This window comes from Glossina fuscipes, unplaced genomic scaffold (assembly GCF_014805625.2).
Source record: "Glossina fuscipes isolate IAEA_lab_2018 unplaced genomic scaffold, Yale_Gfus_2 238, whole genome shotgun sequence".
Lineage (NCBI taxonomy): Eukaryota > Metazoa > Arthropoda > Insecta > Diptera > Glossinidae > Glossina > Glossina fuscipes.
In genome coordinates, this window is record NW_023998581.1 from 458575 (window position 1) to 475252 (window position 16678).

Genomic DNA, 16678 nt, shown 5'->3' on the forward strand with positions numbered 1-16678 from the left:
TCGATGTGGGTCTCGCTCTCGGACTAACCCATGGTTTTTTCCGTTTGGGATCGTCATAGTATATCCAATTTTCATCGCCCGTTACAATGCATCATGAAAAACTCTGCTTTTTGCCTGGGAAGCAATGAAACCGCGGTGTTGAAAGGATACGATATGGCATTTTCAGTCAATTGTTATGATAGCCCTGTTATGGACATTTCGGAGCCCGTGTAAATGTCTGGGAAAGGTTGTTTCATCAATTGCTAAGTTATTTGAGAGTTCTTCGAGAGTTTGAGCCGGGTGTTCGTCCAATAATTCTTACAATTCACTGTCATCGAATTTTTTTGGTCATTGACATCAAAATCACCACTCTGAAACCAAACCTAACGAGTGAGATATGATGGAGTAGCATCACCATCAGCTTCTAAAAGAGTTTGATGGGCTTCGGCAGCAGATTTCTTTAAACCAAACAACGCGAGTAATGAACATTGAAAATGCATCTTTGAGCGATCTATGACTAGCGTCTGTATAGTCTGAGGAATTCAATAGTATTAAATGGAAAACTGTTATTTTATGTAGAGGATTTATCTTCCTTATCATCGTCATCAAATTTAACCGTTGCATGTATTGACACTTCCCATACTTTTTCATTTTCACTAATAGATGTCCCCGATCAAAATACATGAAAGACCATATTAATATTCTTATTTAGAAATAATTTTTGGCAAGGCCACCATATAAATCTGCTGAAAATACCTGCACGTCAGGGCCTATTGTGTTGAGATCGATAAGGTATGTTGCTAATCACCCTTAGAAAAATTTGAAGGGAATGAGAAAGTTAATGCCTTTAGTGCGAGAATTTCTCTGCCTTTATTTGAAATAAGATTCGGCATTTATGCAAAACTGTTGAGTGAAAATTAGTTTACAAACTGCAAAATGTCATTATTATTAAAGAAGTAATAAAAAAAACGTTTAAGCTAATGCTTTTTACACTGGAGAAAATGTCAAGAAAATATATTAATATATGCCAGCTGTAAACTAGTTACTCTCTTTACGCGTACAACAATATATACAACTCATCAGGTAAATGGAAAAATGTAATTTTGGTGCCGTTGGTGTGCGCTACATGATGTTGATGTACTCACTGCTTTATCTTCAGTTGAATGTGTTTTTAAAAACTCGGCAGTCTGCCTCTAAATAACAATTTTAATATATGTTCTTTTATTTCAGGTCCAAATCACACATATATAAAGACTTATAAGAAATGGCAGCATATGAAAAACTTAATGACACCGTAATCCGTTATTTACAAATTTAGAAGATACCTGTATGTAGCTAAAGCACGTTTCACTTTGGTTAAGAAAAAGGATTCAATAAGACTACAGCGCCCTACCTTCTATAAATTTGAGTACAGTAATATCATGGACAAATTGCAAACCTGGTTTATAGTAACATTGTTTATAGTTACGAAATACCTACAGGCGAGAACACAAAACTTAAATGGTAATAAGACGCTTTTATGTGCATACATATTTTTAGTTTCAAATTTCTTTTTATTTACTTAGAACAAAGTTCACAATTGGATCCCGATCCGGAATTTCTAGGAACTATTAGTAATGTTACCTTTCCAGCCGGTAGAGAAGCAATATTAACTTGTTCAGTTAGAAATTTGGGAAAAAATAAGGTAAAAAGAGACATTTTTTTTGAATGAATTTTTACTTACGGTATTTGACGATTGCGCAAAATCTTTTTCTAAGATTGAACTTCGTTTATGAAATAATAAGTGTTTGGAACCAAAAAATTTTATCAAAAATAATATATAACTTCACGCCTTTTTTTATGATACTTCTCAGGTTGGCTGGTTAAGAGCTTCAGACCAAACGGTTTTAGCTCTGCAGGGTCGTGTCGTTACTCACAATGCCCGCATTAGTGTCATGCATGACGATATGCACACTTGGAAATTGAAAATTAGTAAACTACGCGAAAGTGATCGTGGCTGTTACATGTGTCAAATTAATACCAGTCCCATGAAAAAACAAATCGGTTGTATAGATGTGCAAGGTATGAAGCGATTGTAGAAAAGTTGAAGTTTCTTTCAATATTATAATCCTGCAGTTCCTCCCGATATCATTAACGAAGAGTCATCCGCTGATATGGCTGTACAAGAAGGTGAAGATGCCACGCTTACCTGCAAGGCAACAGGTAATCCTCAGCCACGTGTCACCTGGCGTCGTGAAGATGGCGAAATGATCTTATTACGTAAATCAGGCAGCCGGGAGCTAATGAGAGGTCGGTTGTTTTCCGTAATTTATTTATTGAATGATTTATTTAATTGTGAGGACGAAAATTTCAGTTGAATCTTTTTTGGGTTCTTCGTTAAAATTGATGCGCTTGGAACGCCGCCAAATGGGCGCTTATCTATGTATTGCTTCAAACGATGTCCCACCGGCCGTTAGCAAAAGGGTATCTTTAAGTGTACAGTGTAAGTTGTGGATAATTCATGCTTTTCTTAAGAATGATCAAACAACAAATTAAGAAAATAAATAAATTATACGTATTAGTTGCACCCATGGTAAGAGCTCCAAGTCAGTTATTAGGCACTCCGTTGGGTTCTGATGTGCAACTCGAATGCCATGTTGAAGCTTCGCCGTCCCCTGTGTCGTATTGGTTAAAGGGCGCTCGCGCGCCTAGCGGATTTGCCAGTGTTTCAAATAACAACTTAGAAGGTGGTCAGCCAGGCCCAGAAATGCTGTTAGATGGGTATGTAATCACGAATTCTATATTGCTTCGGAAATAACGTGCTATACGCAGTTTTATTTAATTTTTATGATAGAGAAAAAAATCCTAAAGAACTCCCTTCTTAAAGACTTTGTCTTAGATAAATTAAATACAACAAGAGATCGGCTTACGATATTCGTTGTCAAGTTAGCTCACGTGACAAAACACAAACACGATACAATCACTTTTTGCGTTCATTGCCATTCCATTGCTTTGATATGGGTTAACTTTTTCATCCCTTGCTTAAACAGCGAATTATATATATATTCATATAACAAAATAACGTAAAAAATAGACAGAACAGTAGGGAGGTAAACAAATAATTTGTATAATTCACTAAAACATTTTGATAATTAAGTTTTACTAAAGTATAAGGTGAAGCAAGTGGCATATTAAAGTGAACCCAAAATAAACGGTAATATTATAAACTCTTGTGTACAATTGGAAAGATATTGCTGAAAAAATTAAAAACTATCAAGTAAAGCTAAATAAATAAAATATAACTTGAAGCAAGTATACTTAATTTCAATATGTGAAAAATATAGATAAACATTTCAATTTTACGTAGCAAAAGCAATTGATCGTGCCATATTGTTTATATCGCTGCACACAAATCTGCATAAAAAAGCAACGGCGAATGAAAACTGCGCATAGATTCAAAAAAGAACGTTGACGTGTAAGAATAACTTCTATAAGTTTCTATAACATTTCCGTTTAATATAATATTCCTTACATAATAAAATGTGTGTTTAGGTTTATCTAATCTTTTTAAAAGAACAAGGCAACTTCAAATCCCACAAAGAAACGACTTAAGCTGTAGCGATTCATTATTATCATAATTATGTATGATGATGATGTGTTGTTTAAAGATTGGATGTGCGAATGAGGAGATTGGATATGGACACATTCATCTAATTGCTATTCCCTTTACTTTGCAATTGTTTGCCTACTACATTTAGGAAATGGCCGTATGCAGTAAATGCAGTGTCTAGAAATTCAAGTACGGCACCTAGCCGAAATGAAGAGAAAATATATGGATGTCACTCGATAGTCAACATATACACGTATATAAGATCGAAATCGGAAGTTATACAATAAATGTAATACTATTCTCTGTTTACGGATACCACTTGTGCGTTACTATCTGGTTCACGACGTATCCCCCTTACTATCACTGGGATTATCATTGCTTTCGCAGCTGTCGCACACCTCAGTTGTCTATGTATGTACGCCAAATTATCGTGACTACAACTACTTGAATACTTAAACACATATGTTAAACTTTTCGGCGTTTACTAATCCATATAAAATCTTAAGCCAAGATGTAAGCGCATATATTCTAAACACTTCATATAATGCTTTCAAACGCATTTTTATTACATTGATAATCTCGTTCCAAGCTCAAGCGACTCACTATATCCCAATTATATTTGCTCTTATGCTAAACCGGTTTCTCAATGTGCACTTATTAATTCTATCCCTTAAGTACACACATAAATATCAAACAGTTTATACATAAACGATTCTGTGATTTAGTTGATCGTCAGCACTATCATAAATTGAACGCTATCACACTGTCACACTATCTATACGCGTTCGATGCATGCCAAACTAGTTATATTCATGTACATAAGTTATCTTCCTATCTACATTGTTACTTCACATACGTGTTATTAGGTGCACGCACACCGGCTTAGGTAAGTATGTAATTATATTGATAACATACACCAAAGCAACGCACTAGGAAAAACCTATAGAAAGCCAGCACAAACATTGATCATTCCTTTATTGTTCTTCAACAGTCAGCGAGTAATTACAAAATAAGACAGGGTTTCTCGTTAATTTTTTTCATTAGAAACAAGACAAACAACAGGTTAATCTTTTCCAAGGCGAAATTTTGAGTGACAGAAACTGCTATTTCATCATCTAGAGAATTGCCGTGGGCTGCTTGGTGATAACTCACCAAATCTCTAACTAAGTCACAGCGGCAGAGATCATACTGCAATCCTACTCTTGGTTTGCCTATAAATAAGCTAGAGGTTTCCTCATGCGTAGAACTTCCTTACTTTAGGGAACTACAAACTATCAATGCTAAAACATAACGTATATCCTTCTACAGAACGAATAAATTGGATAAAACCCCGAAACTCAATATCTGAATAATATTTCCGTACGCCGAGAACTAATAAATAAAAAGAGTCATGATATTACGTCCGCCCGCTATGACGGTTTCTTTCTTTTGTTTTTCTTAGTCTGTAAATTGTCAAAGCAATCACGATATTCTGCACTGTTTTGAGCGTGTGTCGTTATACTGTACCTGGCTGCACTATTGTGACCACATTGATGAAAGAGAGAGGGATTTTCTAAATAAAGAAGAAAACACGACCTCTGGAATGTACCGAAAGTCCTATAAATTTATTTGTTTATCTTAACAAATTTTCTTGAAAAGTTCTGGATCAGCCAAGGTTTCACACCTTACAAAAATGTTCGCAATGATTGAAGTGAGTTGGCGCTCAACGAGGTATACTCAAAATCTCGTTTAATTGTAGAACGAACAACAAGCTTAATAAGAAGAAAGTACAATGTAAAAAGGAGTTGTTATTGTCTTGACAACATCGCTGGATTGTAAACATTTTACACAGTAAACCTGCATGTGATATTGACCAATAGCAGATTTACATCAAAAGCATTAACTTTAAAAAGCTTGACGAAAAAATGTGAAACAATCTAAAGCAGAGTTTAGTAAATTGAGTTAAATCATTGTTTGTTTATATCGTCCAACCTTGTTTTTTAATGGCTGGATATTTGTAATTTCAATATTTGCGCTAATCCGGGTACTTTGAGGCTCATATATTTTAAATTTATATTTTTTTCATAAACGAAGGGAAGAACTTTTTTTTGTATACAAAAATATTGCTTTAATTCACTTTTCGTACAAACGATGCGGTATTCCGTGGTGAAGAAGAATCCATTTGATAGATCCGGAGTAATCAAAAGATTGCGGTCAAAGCTGAGCATTAGGTACCGTGGGCAACTTCGACAGGCACAGGGATTCATTCGCCTTTCTGATAATACTCCAAAAAATAAACATTATTTTCACCAAAAGGGATACTTTCCATGAAAGCCTTCGTGTTGGAATATGCTTAAAAAGCGACCTGATGTGATACAAATTAAGCAAACTTAATTTGTTTGTCAAATATTCCTTCGTAACCAACTATAAATTAGACCTTGTCGCTTGTAAGAGCTTGCTTTCAAATTTTTTATGACTCGAATTGCCTACGGTTAATTTTTATCCTGCATGGCTATTGTAGATTAATTTTCAGCATAAAATATTAATAATTAAATATTTTTGGCATGAAAGGGTTTATATGGAATTGGGTCAGAAAGGTAGAATTCTGTAGTTCAAATTTGTTCCAGTTAATTTTTGTATGAAGTTTCTGTCACGGAAAATCTTCACTATAAAATTTTAGAAATTAGACCTTTTTGAAAGCAACCGTGCTATTTCCATGCCGATCCTTGATGTTATTCAGAAATACGTCTACTTAATCGAAATTTCATATATTTAAGTGTTGTTTGAAACTGTCCTTGAGAACCAATTTTCATCACACCATATCCAAAAATGAATATTTTTGCCATACGAAGTCTTTTTTTCGTCAGCACTCTCATAGGGGGTGGGATCCAAAAATAAATAAATTCGCTAATTTCAATCAATTTCACCAAGAATTGTGGAAAGTTATAATATAAAGATTAAGTTTTCCTGTGATTGGCATTTATATTTGAATATAACAACTTTTTAAAACAAGGCGCTACAGTGGTAGTGTTCGTAAAACAGATCGGATTCGAATAGAGTTCGTCCTTGCTGCAAACTCATTTAAAATATAAGCACAAGCAGGCATGCAAACTCTTCTAGTCGAAGATCGCTTCAGTAAGCGATGCAATTGTTAGGCCCTCAAGAATTTGTTGTCATAAGTGAAGAACTTTATTAAAACTAGAAATATTGATATATTACACATTCGGAAAATGATTTAAAATGAACGAACTACGTCATATATGTCGCACAAAACTCTAACAGACGAATGTGTAGTGGCACTGCTATTATTTTAACAAGAAATACTAAGAATTATATAATGCAAAGCTACTCAAAGGAATGTTTAGAGGCGACAATTATCTGCCTCTCCCAAACAAAACAGCGTATGTCGAAGATAGCAATGAGCAATGGACCTAAAGTCACTCTGAAAAATGCAATATGATTGCAAACTGTATTGTATTTGCACTCAGCTTTTACACCAGCTCAAATTATTAATAATAATATGGCCAAACAGCCACCAAAGAAGAAATCGTTCGACCCGTGATAATTCAGTGGTCAATAGCAACCTCTTAACGCGTGAGGCATTCACATGTAATAATATAAACACAAATGGTTTCAAAATGAGAGAAAGCCGAATCCTGCCAATAAGGCTTACCCATCAGGAAAGCACCCACAGTAGAATTTTTACAACTTCACCACGTGGAATATAAGTTATTAACGATCTGAAGATAAGCCTAGTACCAATTTCACTGTACTGTTTGAAAGAATATTACCAAGAAACGTTACCGCTTATATTAGAGTAAATAAGGTAATTTCACATCTATTTGGGTTAAAGCAATTGCGCGTGGCGATTAATCAAATCCTTCGCATTGTGGCCTTTGAAGCCAACTCGAAATAAAATTTAAAACCAACAAATTATTGTAACTGCTAGACTGAAAAATACTTCTACGTGAACCGTTAACCGATTAAACTTAAACCGATGAAACTTGCGTATGACAACAGGTGCCCGGTCCTACATAAGTGATGTGAATGCTTGTGGGACTAAAATGTTACGGTCCTAAAAGACGTCAGGCCGTTAAGGATAGTAAAAATACACTACAACTGCGAAATCTCCCGCTCTCTCTCTACTATTAACGGAGACCTTTAAAACTTTACAGACCTAATAAATTGAAAGTTCAACTCAACCAAGATCCAAATTAATTATCTTTAAGCTTAAATTAGAGTTAAAATTCGCTGTAAAGTGAAAATGAATATTTTGTAACTTTCTACAACTACATACAGATTTACATTTGTGATTAAAAATTGAAAACAACAAATATATTGAGGCAATATCCTATAAATGCATTATATAATTCTAGGCCTAAATACGCTATTACTGAGAAACGTGACGGTTATCGTGGCGTTATGTTACTAACAGTGCGCTCATTTTCACCATCCGATGTTGGCACTTATCATTGTGTGAGCACAAATTCCTTGGGTCGGGCTGAAGGTACTTTAAGGTTGTATGGTAAGTTAGTTATGTAAGTAATGCGGAATATAAAAGAAATCGTGCTGAATGTATCTTTTTGTCACAACATTAAATACAGAAATCAAATTACATCCTGGCATATCTACCATCAATGATGATCATCTAAACTTTATAGGAGGTAAGATTTCTAGAAATTTTTCTAAATGATTTTCTTATAGTTTACTGCAATCAAAGCTACAGAACCTCCGACCATTTTAACATTTTTTCACGAAGTGTTTAAGTGTATTATTTGATCAACCTTTTGGCTTTAACTTTATATATGCCTTTGTGTCAAGTGTGTGGCAAAACAGCTTTGTTCGATAATCAAAGCAAAGGGTGTCAAGAGGCAAGTTGACAATGCAAAAAATCTTAAAATAAATGGGTAAAAACTGGACGAGGGTCATGAAGTCCCTTTCTAGATTACATCTAAAAGCAGTTAGAGGCTTAATCAAAAAATTAACTCTTTGGTCGTTGAGGGTACGGTTTTGTGTGTGTGTGGGGAGCACTGCCACAAACATACCTGGGAATTTAATTGCAACCCATTATTCACTTCGAATAGAATTCTTAAAATTATATTCTGTAAACAGTACAGTAACATGGGAAAAGAATGGACATATTACAAAAAAGAAGAAAAACACCACGACAGACCATAATAATAAAATATATGTATAGATTACCTGGATGAAAATTAATTTTGTGATCGCCACATTTTGTTTTTAATATTTCAATTTCATATTTTTATTTTGTTTGTATTTTTGAAACGAAACCTAAAAAATAAAATCTTACGATTTAAAATTTGGTTTCGATACAGCACGGTACGTATTGCAACGTTTCGATGCAACACAAATAAGGTTTCAATATAACATGGTGCACATTTGTTGTAAATCATCATATTTTAGTTTAATTTAAAAAACTTAAAATGTCTCGTATAACATGGTTTCGATAAAGCACGGTATTGATTATCCGTGTTAAGCATGAGACGCCTGTGTCTTATATATTAATCCCCCATGCATTTATAATACATCAGTATATTTATACGTGCATTTGTTCCTGTATAGGGAAAGCACATGCGTATATGTAAATGAATGCCAAGCAACAAGCACTTGATGTGATACTGAGCAAGCAAGATCTGCAGTTGTTTGTGCAGTGGCAACTAAATGACAAGATGGTCCTATATTTCATTTAAAGTTCAAAACAGGCGTTTGTTAGGGACTTTTTGTTTTTCTGCTATCATTAACGTCCGTTCATATTATATTTTTATAACGTTTATATTCCAGAAATAAACGATTAAATTAGTAAATCAAATATTAAAATTATTTATTAATGCTAGCCCAGGCAATTTTTTTAATTTTTCGATTAGTGTACTCTAAATCGGTGTATTTCCGGGCAAAGAATTTCGAAGTTAGTACAGCAAGAATCATAACGTAAAGTCTAGGAAGCTCCGGTAATGCTTGTTGTAACGTGGTTGTTGCGACGTGATAAAGCAATCGGTCGTTTTCTCCATAATATTCGCAAAAATTGGTTTCCTAATACCTACTTTATGGTTATTTTCATATTATTCTACTGCGCACATTGCATTTTGGCATTTGCTATATTACAGCTGAAATTGCTTTGCTATTCTATTGACCGATTAAGTATTGGCCGATTAGATAATGGCCGACTAAAATGATTGTACTGATTTTTTCTAGAGCTTTCGCAAACATGGTTTTCCTGTAGAGCGTTTTTTCTAAATGTTCCAAAGATATATTTTTAAAATCACTTTCAGTTTGATTAATGCCAATAGCCCTAATTTTCTTTTGTGTTCTTTTCAACACAATACTTAGGCTCTAATATGTTTAGTTCTTCACCAAAGTTCTTAAACATTGCAAAAGCAACCTTTTTAGCGCAATATTCGGTAACAATATGATTTCACGTTCTTGCTAATATTGTTGGTTCCGTTCAAGTAACTTCTTGAATTAAACTTCTTAGTATATTTCTTTATAATAAGAAAGAAAGAAAAGATCAGCTACAAATCCGTCCGAAAGAACGTTTTAATTCGAGTTATTTAACAAAATGCAAAAGTGCGATACACACGCGAAGAAAAATGCAACTACCTTGCTTCGACAAAAAATTTAGTAACTTGAGTATATTTTCGAATTTTTATTGAATGATAATTTAGCGAAAAATACTTCTTTTCAGTTTTCGAACAGAAGGAAAACCGTTTTCCGTCTTATTAAATAGTCATGAATTGATTGTTCAGCGCAAAGTCTTTCTTCGTCTTTCTTCCGCTTACTTTGAAGAATTGAAGGGTTCTAATTTCTACGTTTGCCAAATGTTTTAACAAATTTCAATGAGAATTTTCATGCCAAGAAATATGAAGAAATTTTTTATTAGTAAAAAAAATGATGTGGTTTATTATTTTTATATTTTTCTAATTTGTTATTTTTTTATATATATTTTATACATAATTTTATTTGCTTACACAAAAATTTGACTTATTTTGTCCAATTTTCCATGTCATACAAAAGTTATTCTACACGGCGACTATTCCAGAATTATACTTCACAATTTTTTATTTATCTAAGCAAATTACAATATAATTAAAACTATTAAATAAAGAATATATATCCTAAGAAATGAAAATATTTAAATTTTATAATGTCTTGGCAACTTATGGATTTAAAAAAACAATTGGTAAAATGGAAATTCCAATCACCAGATGAAAGACAGCATGAAAAGAGATTTAAAAATTTATTTATAAAAATAAGAAAATTTCGATGAAGAGAGACAGAAAAAATAAGAAAGGTTAATCCACGTTCTCATTCTCGCCTTTAAAATTGATTGTAATGATGAAGAACACAAGTGGACATTGCCATTGAGACAAAAAAGCGAAAGAGCAGACACAGAGGTACTTTCTAATCCACCATACAAATTTCTAATTTTATTTTGAAAAAAGGAAAAAATTAGCAGCAACCACGCGATGTTATAGAATAGGAAAATTTAGATCTGTTTCTTTCCTTAGACTCCTGTGAGATAACGATGATGGCTCTAAAACTACATTCGGTCACGACCGAATATAGTTTTCATATATGTTATCTTTCTAATCGGTTTACTAACTGTCTCAAATTTTTCCCTTCTATGTATGATACAAAGCACATTAAAAGTAACTCGCAGAATTTTCTTCAAATTTACAATAGATTATCTGCACACGGGTCCACGCGAACTTCTTTTATTTGTAAAAATAAAAGTTCTTAAAGGAAAATAAGCAAATAAAAAGTCCGCAGGTGGTTCTTACTCACCAAGATCTTTGAACAACGATAAACGGTGAAAACATAACCCCTGAGACTACAGAAAATAACGCAAGTCAAATATAGAAATTCCTGAATAAGACACTGAAGTTAAAGAAATATCCTACGTCAAGAGGTTCGCAGACTAAATTGCTAAAGATTCGCCTTCGCAAATATTCCGTAAAGAAAGTTTCGCTTTTCAAGAACTTATTGGACCTAAAAATGTTTGAAGAAGACAATATACATCAACACTTTGCAAGTTTTACAGATGCGATAGAACAAATGTCAAGAGTTGTTTGGAATTATTTTTTCTAAAAGCCTGCCCAAGTCCTTTAAAAATTTACTTGTGACCTAGGAACGAGTTACCCAGCTGAAATGCCATGTGAAGAAGGTGAAAGGAGGCAGAATTCTGATGGAGGAATCAAACCATGACGCAGTGCACAAGTTTTCGTGTCAAAGCATAAGAAAGTTATAAACCTAAAAAAATCTTAGGATTGAAGCTGTGCGGTAAGGAAAATGCCTTAAATACTACAAATACGGGTAAATCAAATTACTTATTTGTACTCTGCAACGTCCGCGTATATAGCTGTAGGCAGTTTCTGGCGGTCTGTATTTACCACCGTTTGCAATGAAAGGCAATGTCGCATGACATGAGATAGCAGAACATCGATTGGCAAAATTCTTCGTATAATTTTTTTCTTACCTAAAAATGTTAAACTGTTAAAGCAAAAGAAAACAATTATGAAAAAAAAAGTCAAAAGTTTATCCGTATAAAGTAAGGATGGATTTTGATTTATGCAACTGGCCTTTCTTGTTGTAATCCATACTCACTAAAGCAATGAACGACTTAGTCACGAAGCAACATAGCAAGCCAAACCATGCGTATACAATTAACATCAGTATGGGAATATTATTTCAGTGTATGCAGATCATTTATTCATGTCGAGTTCTGTCTTGAGAGATATAGATACCATGAAATCTCAAATATCAGAAGATGTTCATATAGCAGACGATTTCTTAAGCATGGAAGCAGACCGAAATGGTGAACTTCGGCAAATAACAGTTTCTCAACGGAATCATATATTAGTGATTTATTACTAGAATATAGAACGATAAACTGCCGTTGTAACACCTTTAGAAAATATTAAGTAATCATTGATAACAATTGGGAAAAATTTGAGAAGAAATTATATCAATTACGGACTGGCTTGTTCATATTGTTACGGAAATCCAATATCCTGTTCATTCCAGCTAAGTAATAAAATCCCTAAAGAGGAAAAAACTAAATGCACATTCGTAGCATGCAGCTGCCGGCCGAAGAAAACGAGTATCAGAAAAGCAGGTTAACGAATTAAAAATAAAACTATAAAATTGGGTACCATTAATATGATGGTAAAAATGTATATAAGTAGAATATTTGTGGAAGGAAAAGTTAGTAGGAAAATAATATATAAGCTGAGCAGTAGATAGTATTGACAAAAATAAATTGTGAATAATCCTACATTTAAGGAATATAATTGTAAATAAATACTCCTTCTGTATCTTAGAAAAGCGACTTTTATAACAACATGTTTGGCGATATGCACCAAGAAGAATGATCCATACCGTGAGCGTATGACTGTATCAAAGAGAACACTGAGGAGTCCTAATTCAATTAACTGTTTAAAATTTCCTTGGGGGAATAAAAAGCAACCTACCGATGCTTCGAGTTCGACGCAGCTGGTAGATGTCCAATTACATTGGCCAAATGCTGTAATCATAAACCGAAATAATTTACATGCCACGCATTTAGTTAAAAGATTTATGTTTCACAAGAGAAGTAAACACATCGATGATTACATCATAAGAGGTGTTTACAAAAGTGATTTGATATAACTAAAATATATTGCATACGTTGCTATATAAATACTATCATAGCCGATGTGTTAACTAAATCTATTTATCAAAAATTTGCAGGAAAAATTTACTAAAAACTTAAATTTAAATTAAATTATTTAATGTGCGTGAATCTAGGCGTTGACGAGGAGCATGGAATGTGGTAAATCTGTTCTCAAATCCCATAATTTCACAGCAGACAGATTACTCTTTTTTTGACTTTGTAATCGTTTTATTCACTGTCTCAATTTTTTCGTAAAACGAAGAATTTTTTCTTAATTTACATTAATATAACATAATATGGTAATAATAAGAAAATTAAATGAATGCCTTTTTTTAATAACAAAAAAACTTCTCCATATTTCCTGATAAAAAAATGTGTACTTTAGTTTTTAACGCACTTGGCGAACATGAAATTTAGAAATATTCAAAATGAAATGAATGATGAAAAGAAAACAAATAATAATTGTTTGTTTGAACCTAGATAGAAATTATTAACAGCACTTTCGTCCATACAAATAATGGGAATGAAAGAGCAAGCTGTCGAATAGCTGCTAATTAACTGCATTACTACGGTTATTGGTAACGAAACACAACAAATTCGTAATAATAGTTTGATTTTTGAATAAATATTGGACCATTTTGTTATTTAGTTGTCTCTGGCGTATGTATGAGTGAGGGATTGTGTACAATAAATATATTTGTATTTACAAAAGAAAGAACGAAACTATTTAACGTGACAGAAAAGAAAAGAATTAGTATGCAATAATTTAACTAAGTAATAAAAAGATTTTAAAATTTATACGCATATATATCGTGGTAAGTTTAAATCACTCACTCTACTACTACTTTAAATCACTACCTCTAGTATGCCAGCACCCATAAGGACTGTCATGAAAAAGCAGGATTTCATGCATAAAGAAAAGTAGGTCTCCATGTTGCAACAAAGTATTATTTCTGATACATTATGAGAGAAGTAGCTCAGCAATAAGCTCCTTGGCAAGTTCGAATTGCGTCATTTCACGTTTCGTCAATTTGGGAAGTCAAAGTGGTGCTAAATGGTCGATGGTGCTTGACTATGCGGCTTTTATTTTCTTTATTTTGTAAATGTAACAATTCACGAAAACTATTTTTTTATTTCAGGTTTAGAGGATTCAAATCGTAATTCTGCCTCAAAGACGCAACGAATAAATTATTTAGTATGTCTATCCACGTACTTCTGTCTGACCACTATAGTGTACTACAACTATATATTATTTATGTCTAGTAAGCAATTGCAACAAAGATGATGCAAAGCGTATTAAGAAACACCTGCGTTAGCAATGTTGTTGCTATTCATTCCATAAATGCAGCCCAAACGCGTGATTTGTAAGAAAAGTAAGAGTAATAAACATTATACATAATATGACACTCTTTATTCAAAGGCCTATGAAAGGAAACGTTCGTAGGATGAAAGCACTCTGAAGTGCCGCAAAAATTTTACGGCTTTTTTCTGTCACAATAAAAACAAAAGCAAAAATGTGTAAATGCATGTTTCATCTTTGATTTATTTAATTGTCTAGTTCCTTTTTTTTTGGCATTATAAGATATTACAATATATCTCCACACATATGATAAGGCCATAATCATTTGCTAAAAATAATTCAATAATATCACTGGGATACGTATCAAAAATAAAAAAAAATAAAATTTTTACTTACATGCATACAGTTAGAGTTAAATATATATATACATATGTATGTAAAGGAGAAAGAAAAAGTTTTTCTTGCTAAAAAGTAAAAAATAATCACTTATTGTAAGATTTATTAGAAACACGGAAGAAGGCACAGAAACATGTTGATTAAAAGAAACTTTAAGTAAGTTTGCGCAAAGCAATACTTAGTTGAGAATGCGTCGTATAGTCCTACTTCAACAATAATATATATTGATAAACAAGGCCAAAGAAAAAATTAATAATTTAAAAAATTCATTTAAAAGCAAAACATGGAAAATTCCCCAAAAACTTTACTTGAAAAACCGTACTATTAAGTCTTAATGTTATTTAAATAAATATAATAGTAAGCTAAAAAAGAGAGAAATTTCAAGATAACGTAAAATAGTTATTAATAATAATGTATATAAAGAAATGATTAACAAAATAAAAAATAAAGTCTAAAAGAAGGTAGTTGTACTTTACTTCGACACAAGTCTTACAATATAACAGGCCAATTCCCTTAGAGAATGCTGGAACTATAAGACGCCGTAGTGACCTTTCAAATTTCCCTCTAACGCAACGGCTATAAGTGGTTTGAACTACACTTGCGTCGCTTCATATATAACAAGTCAAGGGACTTAGTAAGAAAACAAAATTTTCTTCGCGAAATTTGAGCTTGTTCTTCCATATGACTCGCTTGAAGAGTCCAACGCTTCATGGAGAATCCTTGGTAACCTTACATATATTATCGATTAAAAACATAGTTATTTTTATCATCTCGCAGATCATGATTTGCAAAATCCAAAAAATTGTTTTGCAAACTGAAGCTACAACAAGAAGGCGGAAAACTTTTTTTAAAGCTTAAGAAGTCTAATCTAACAGATGTAAAGTAGCCTCAAAACACTCTCATTATATATGTAAGACAAAACCTAAACATTATATATAAGATAGGAGAATTCAATATCAACATTTGCGCGCCAAAAACTATTAAATATGAGTCCAAGGCATCCGATAGAAACAAATGATATCAAAGACCAAAAGAGAAAGTAAAAAGCTTAAATGAGCACATTTGCTGAAATTTGTATGACGAGTATGCGTAAGCCTTCACTATGAACAAGTGTATGCGATGGTACGCGTATTCAACAGATCTGTACTTAAGTGCATTCGCATTACGCTGCCAACACTCGTGCGCGGTTATCTTTGTTGTTGTTGTTACTACATCACCAAGGCCGGAAGAAAGTGAGCCTTCATTTTCACAGATTTGTCTAAATCTGATGAATTCTAATTCCTTCGCTGAAATGATAGATTATTGTTATTACTCTATGTAGCTTGTCTTTGTTGGGAGAATATAGCTTTATATTGTATATTAGGTGGTTGACGCAAATGTCGATATCCCTACGTTTTAGTCGGTATTCCACCTCATTCTTCTTTTATTTAGCTGTCTATTGAGGATGTTTAATCCTAAGCAGAATTACAGTAGACTCAATGTATCGATCTGAAATATTCCTCGTCGGGTTGCAATTCGGTTACTTGTTTCCTTACCGTTACTGCGTCATGTAGTTAGCATACGAAGTGTTTCCATTTATTTTTGTGAGCAATTTGTACAATACTGACAAAAACGTAATCGGCCGATAATCTGATGAGTCATTTGATCTAATTTTTTTGGTAATAAATAAGTTTCTATGTATAATTCTGAGGTTGCACTTTGTGGTGTGTGTAACAGCTAGGTGTAGCAAATTGGTCCTGTATCGCTGTAATCCATATGTGCTCGT

General features: G+C 33.1%; 1 protein-coding gene across 2 annotated transcripts; it reads left to right on the top strand.

Annotated features, from left to right (window-relative positions):
- The first annotated feature begins 1211 nt into the window (after window positions 1-1211).
- LOC119642667 (lachesin) lies at window positions 1212-14921 on the top strand. 2 transcript variants are annotated; one of them, XR_005248107.1, is made up of 10 exons: window positions 1212-1482; window positions 1545-1663; window positions 1833-2040; window positions 2095-2268; window positions 2333-2461; window positions 2541-2739; window positions 7924-8072; window positions 8152-8211; window positions 14357-14581; window positions 14638-14921. XR_005248107.1 is itself a non-coding variant. In XM_038041893.1 (9 exons), exons 1-9 carry the CDS (start codon window positions 1401-1403, stop codon window positions 14500-14502), a joined length of 1266 nt encoding a protein of 421 aa, XP_037897821.1. In that variant the 5' UTR covers window positions 1212-1400; the 3' UTR covers window positions 14503-14921. The 2 variants fall into 2 exon arrangements, 1 of the variants encoding a protein (XP_037897821.1); XM_038041893.1 differs by having other exon boundaries at window positions 14357-14921.
- The last annotated feature ends 1757 nt before the right edge of the window (window positions 14922-16678 follow it).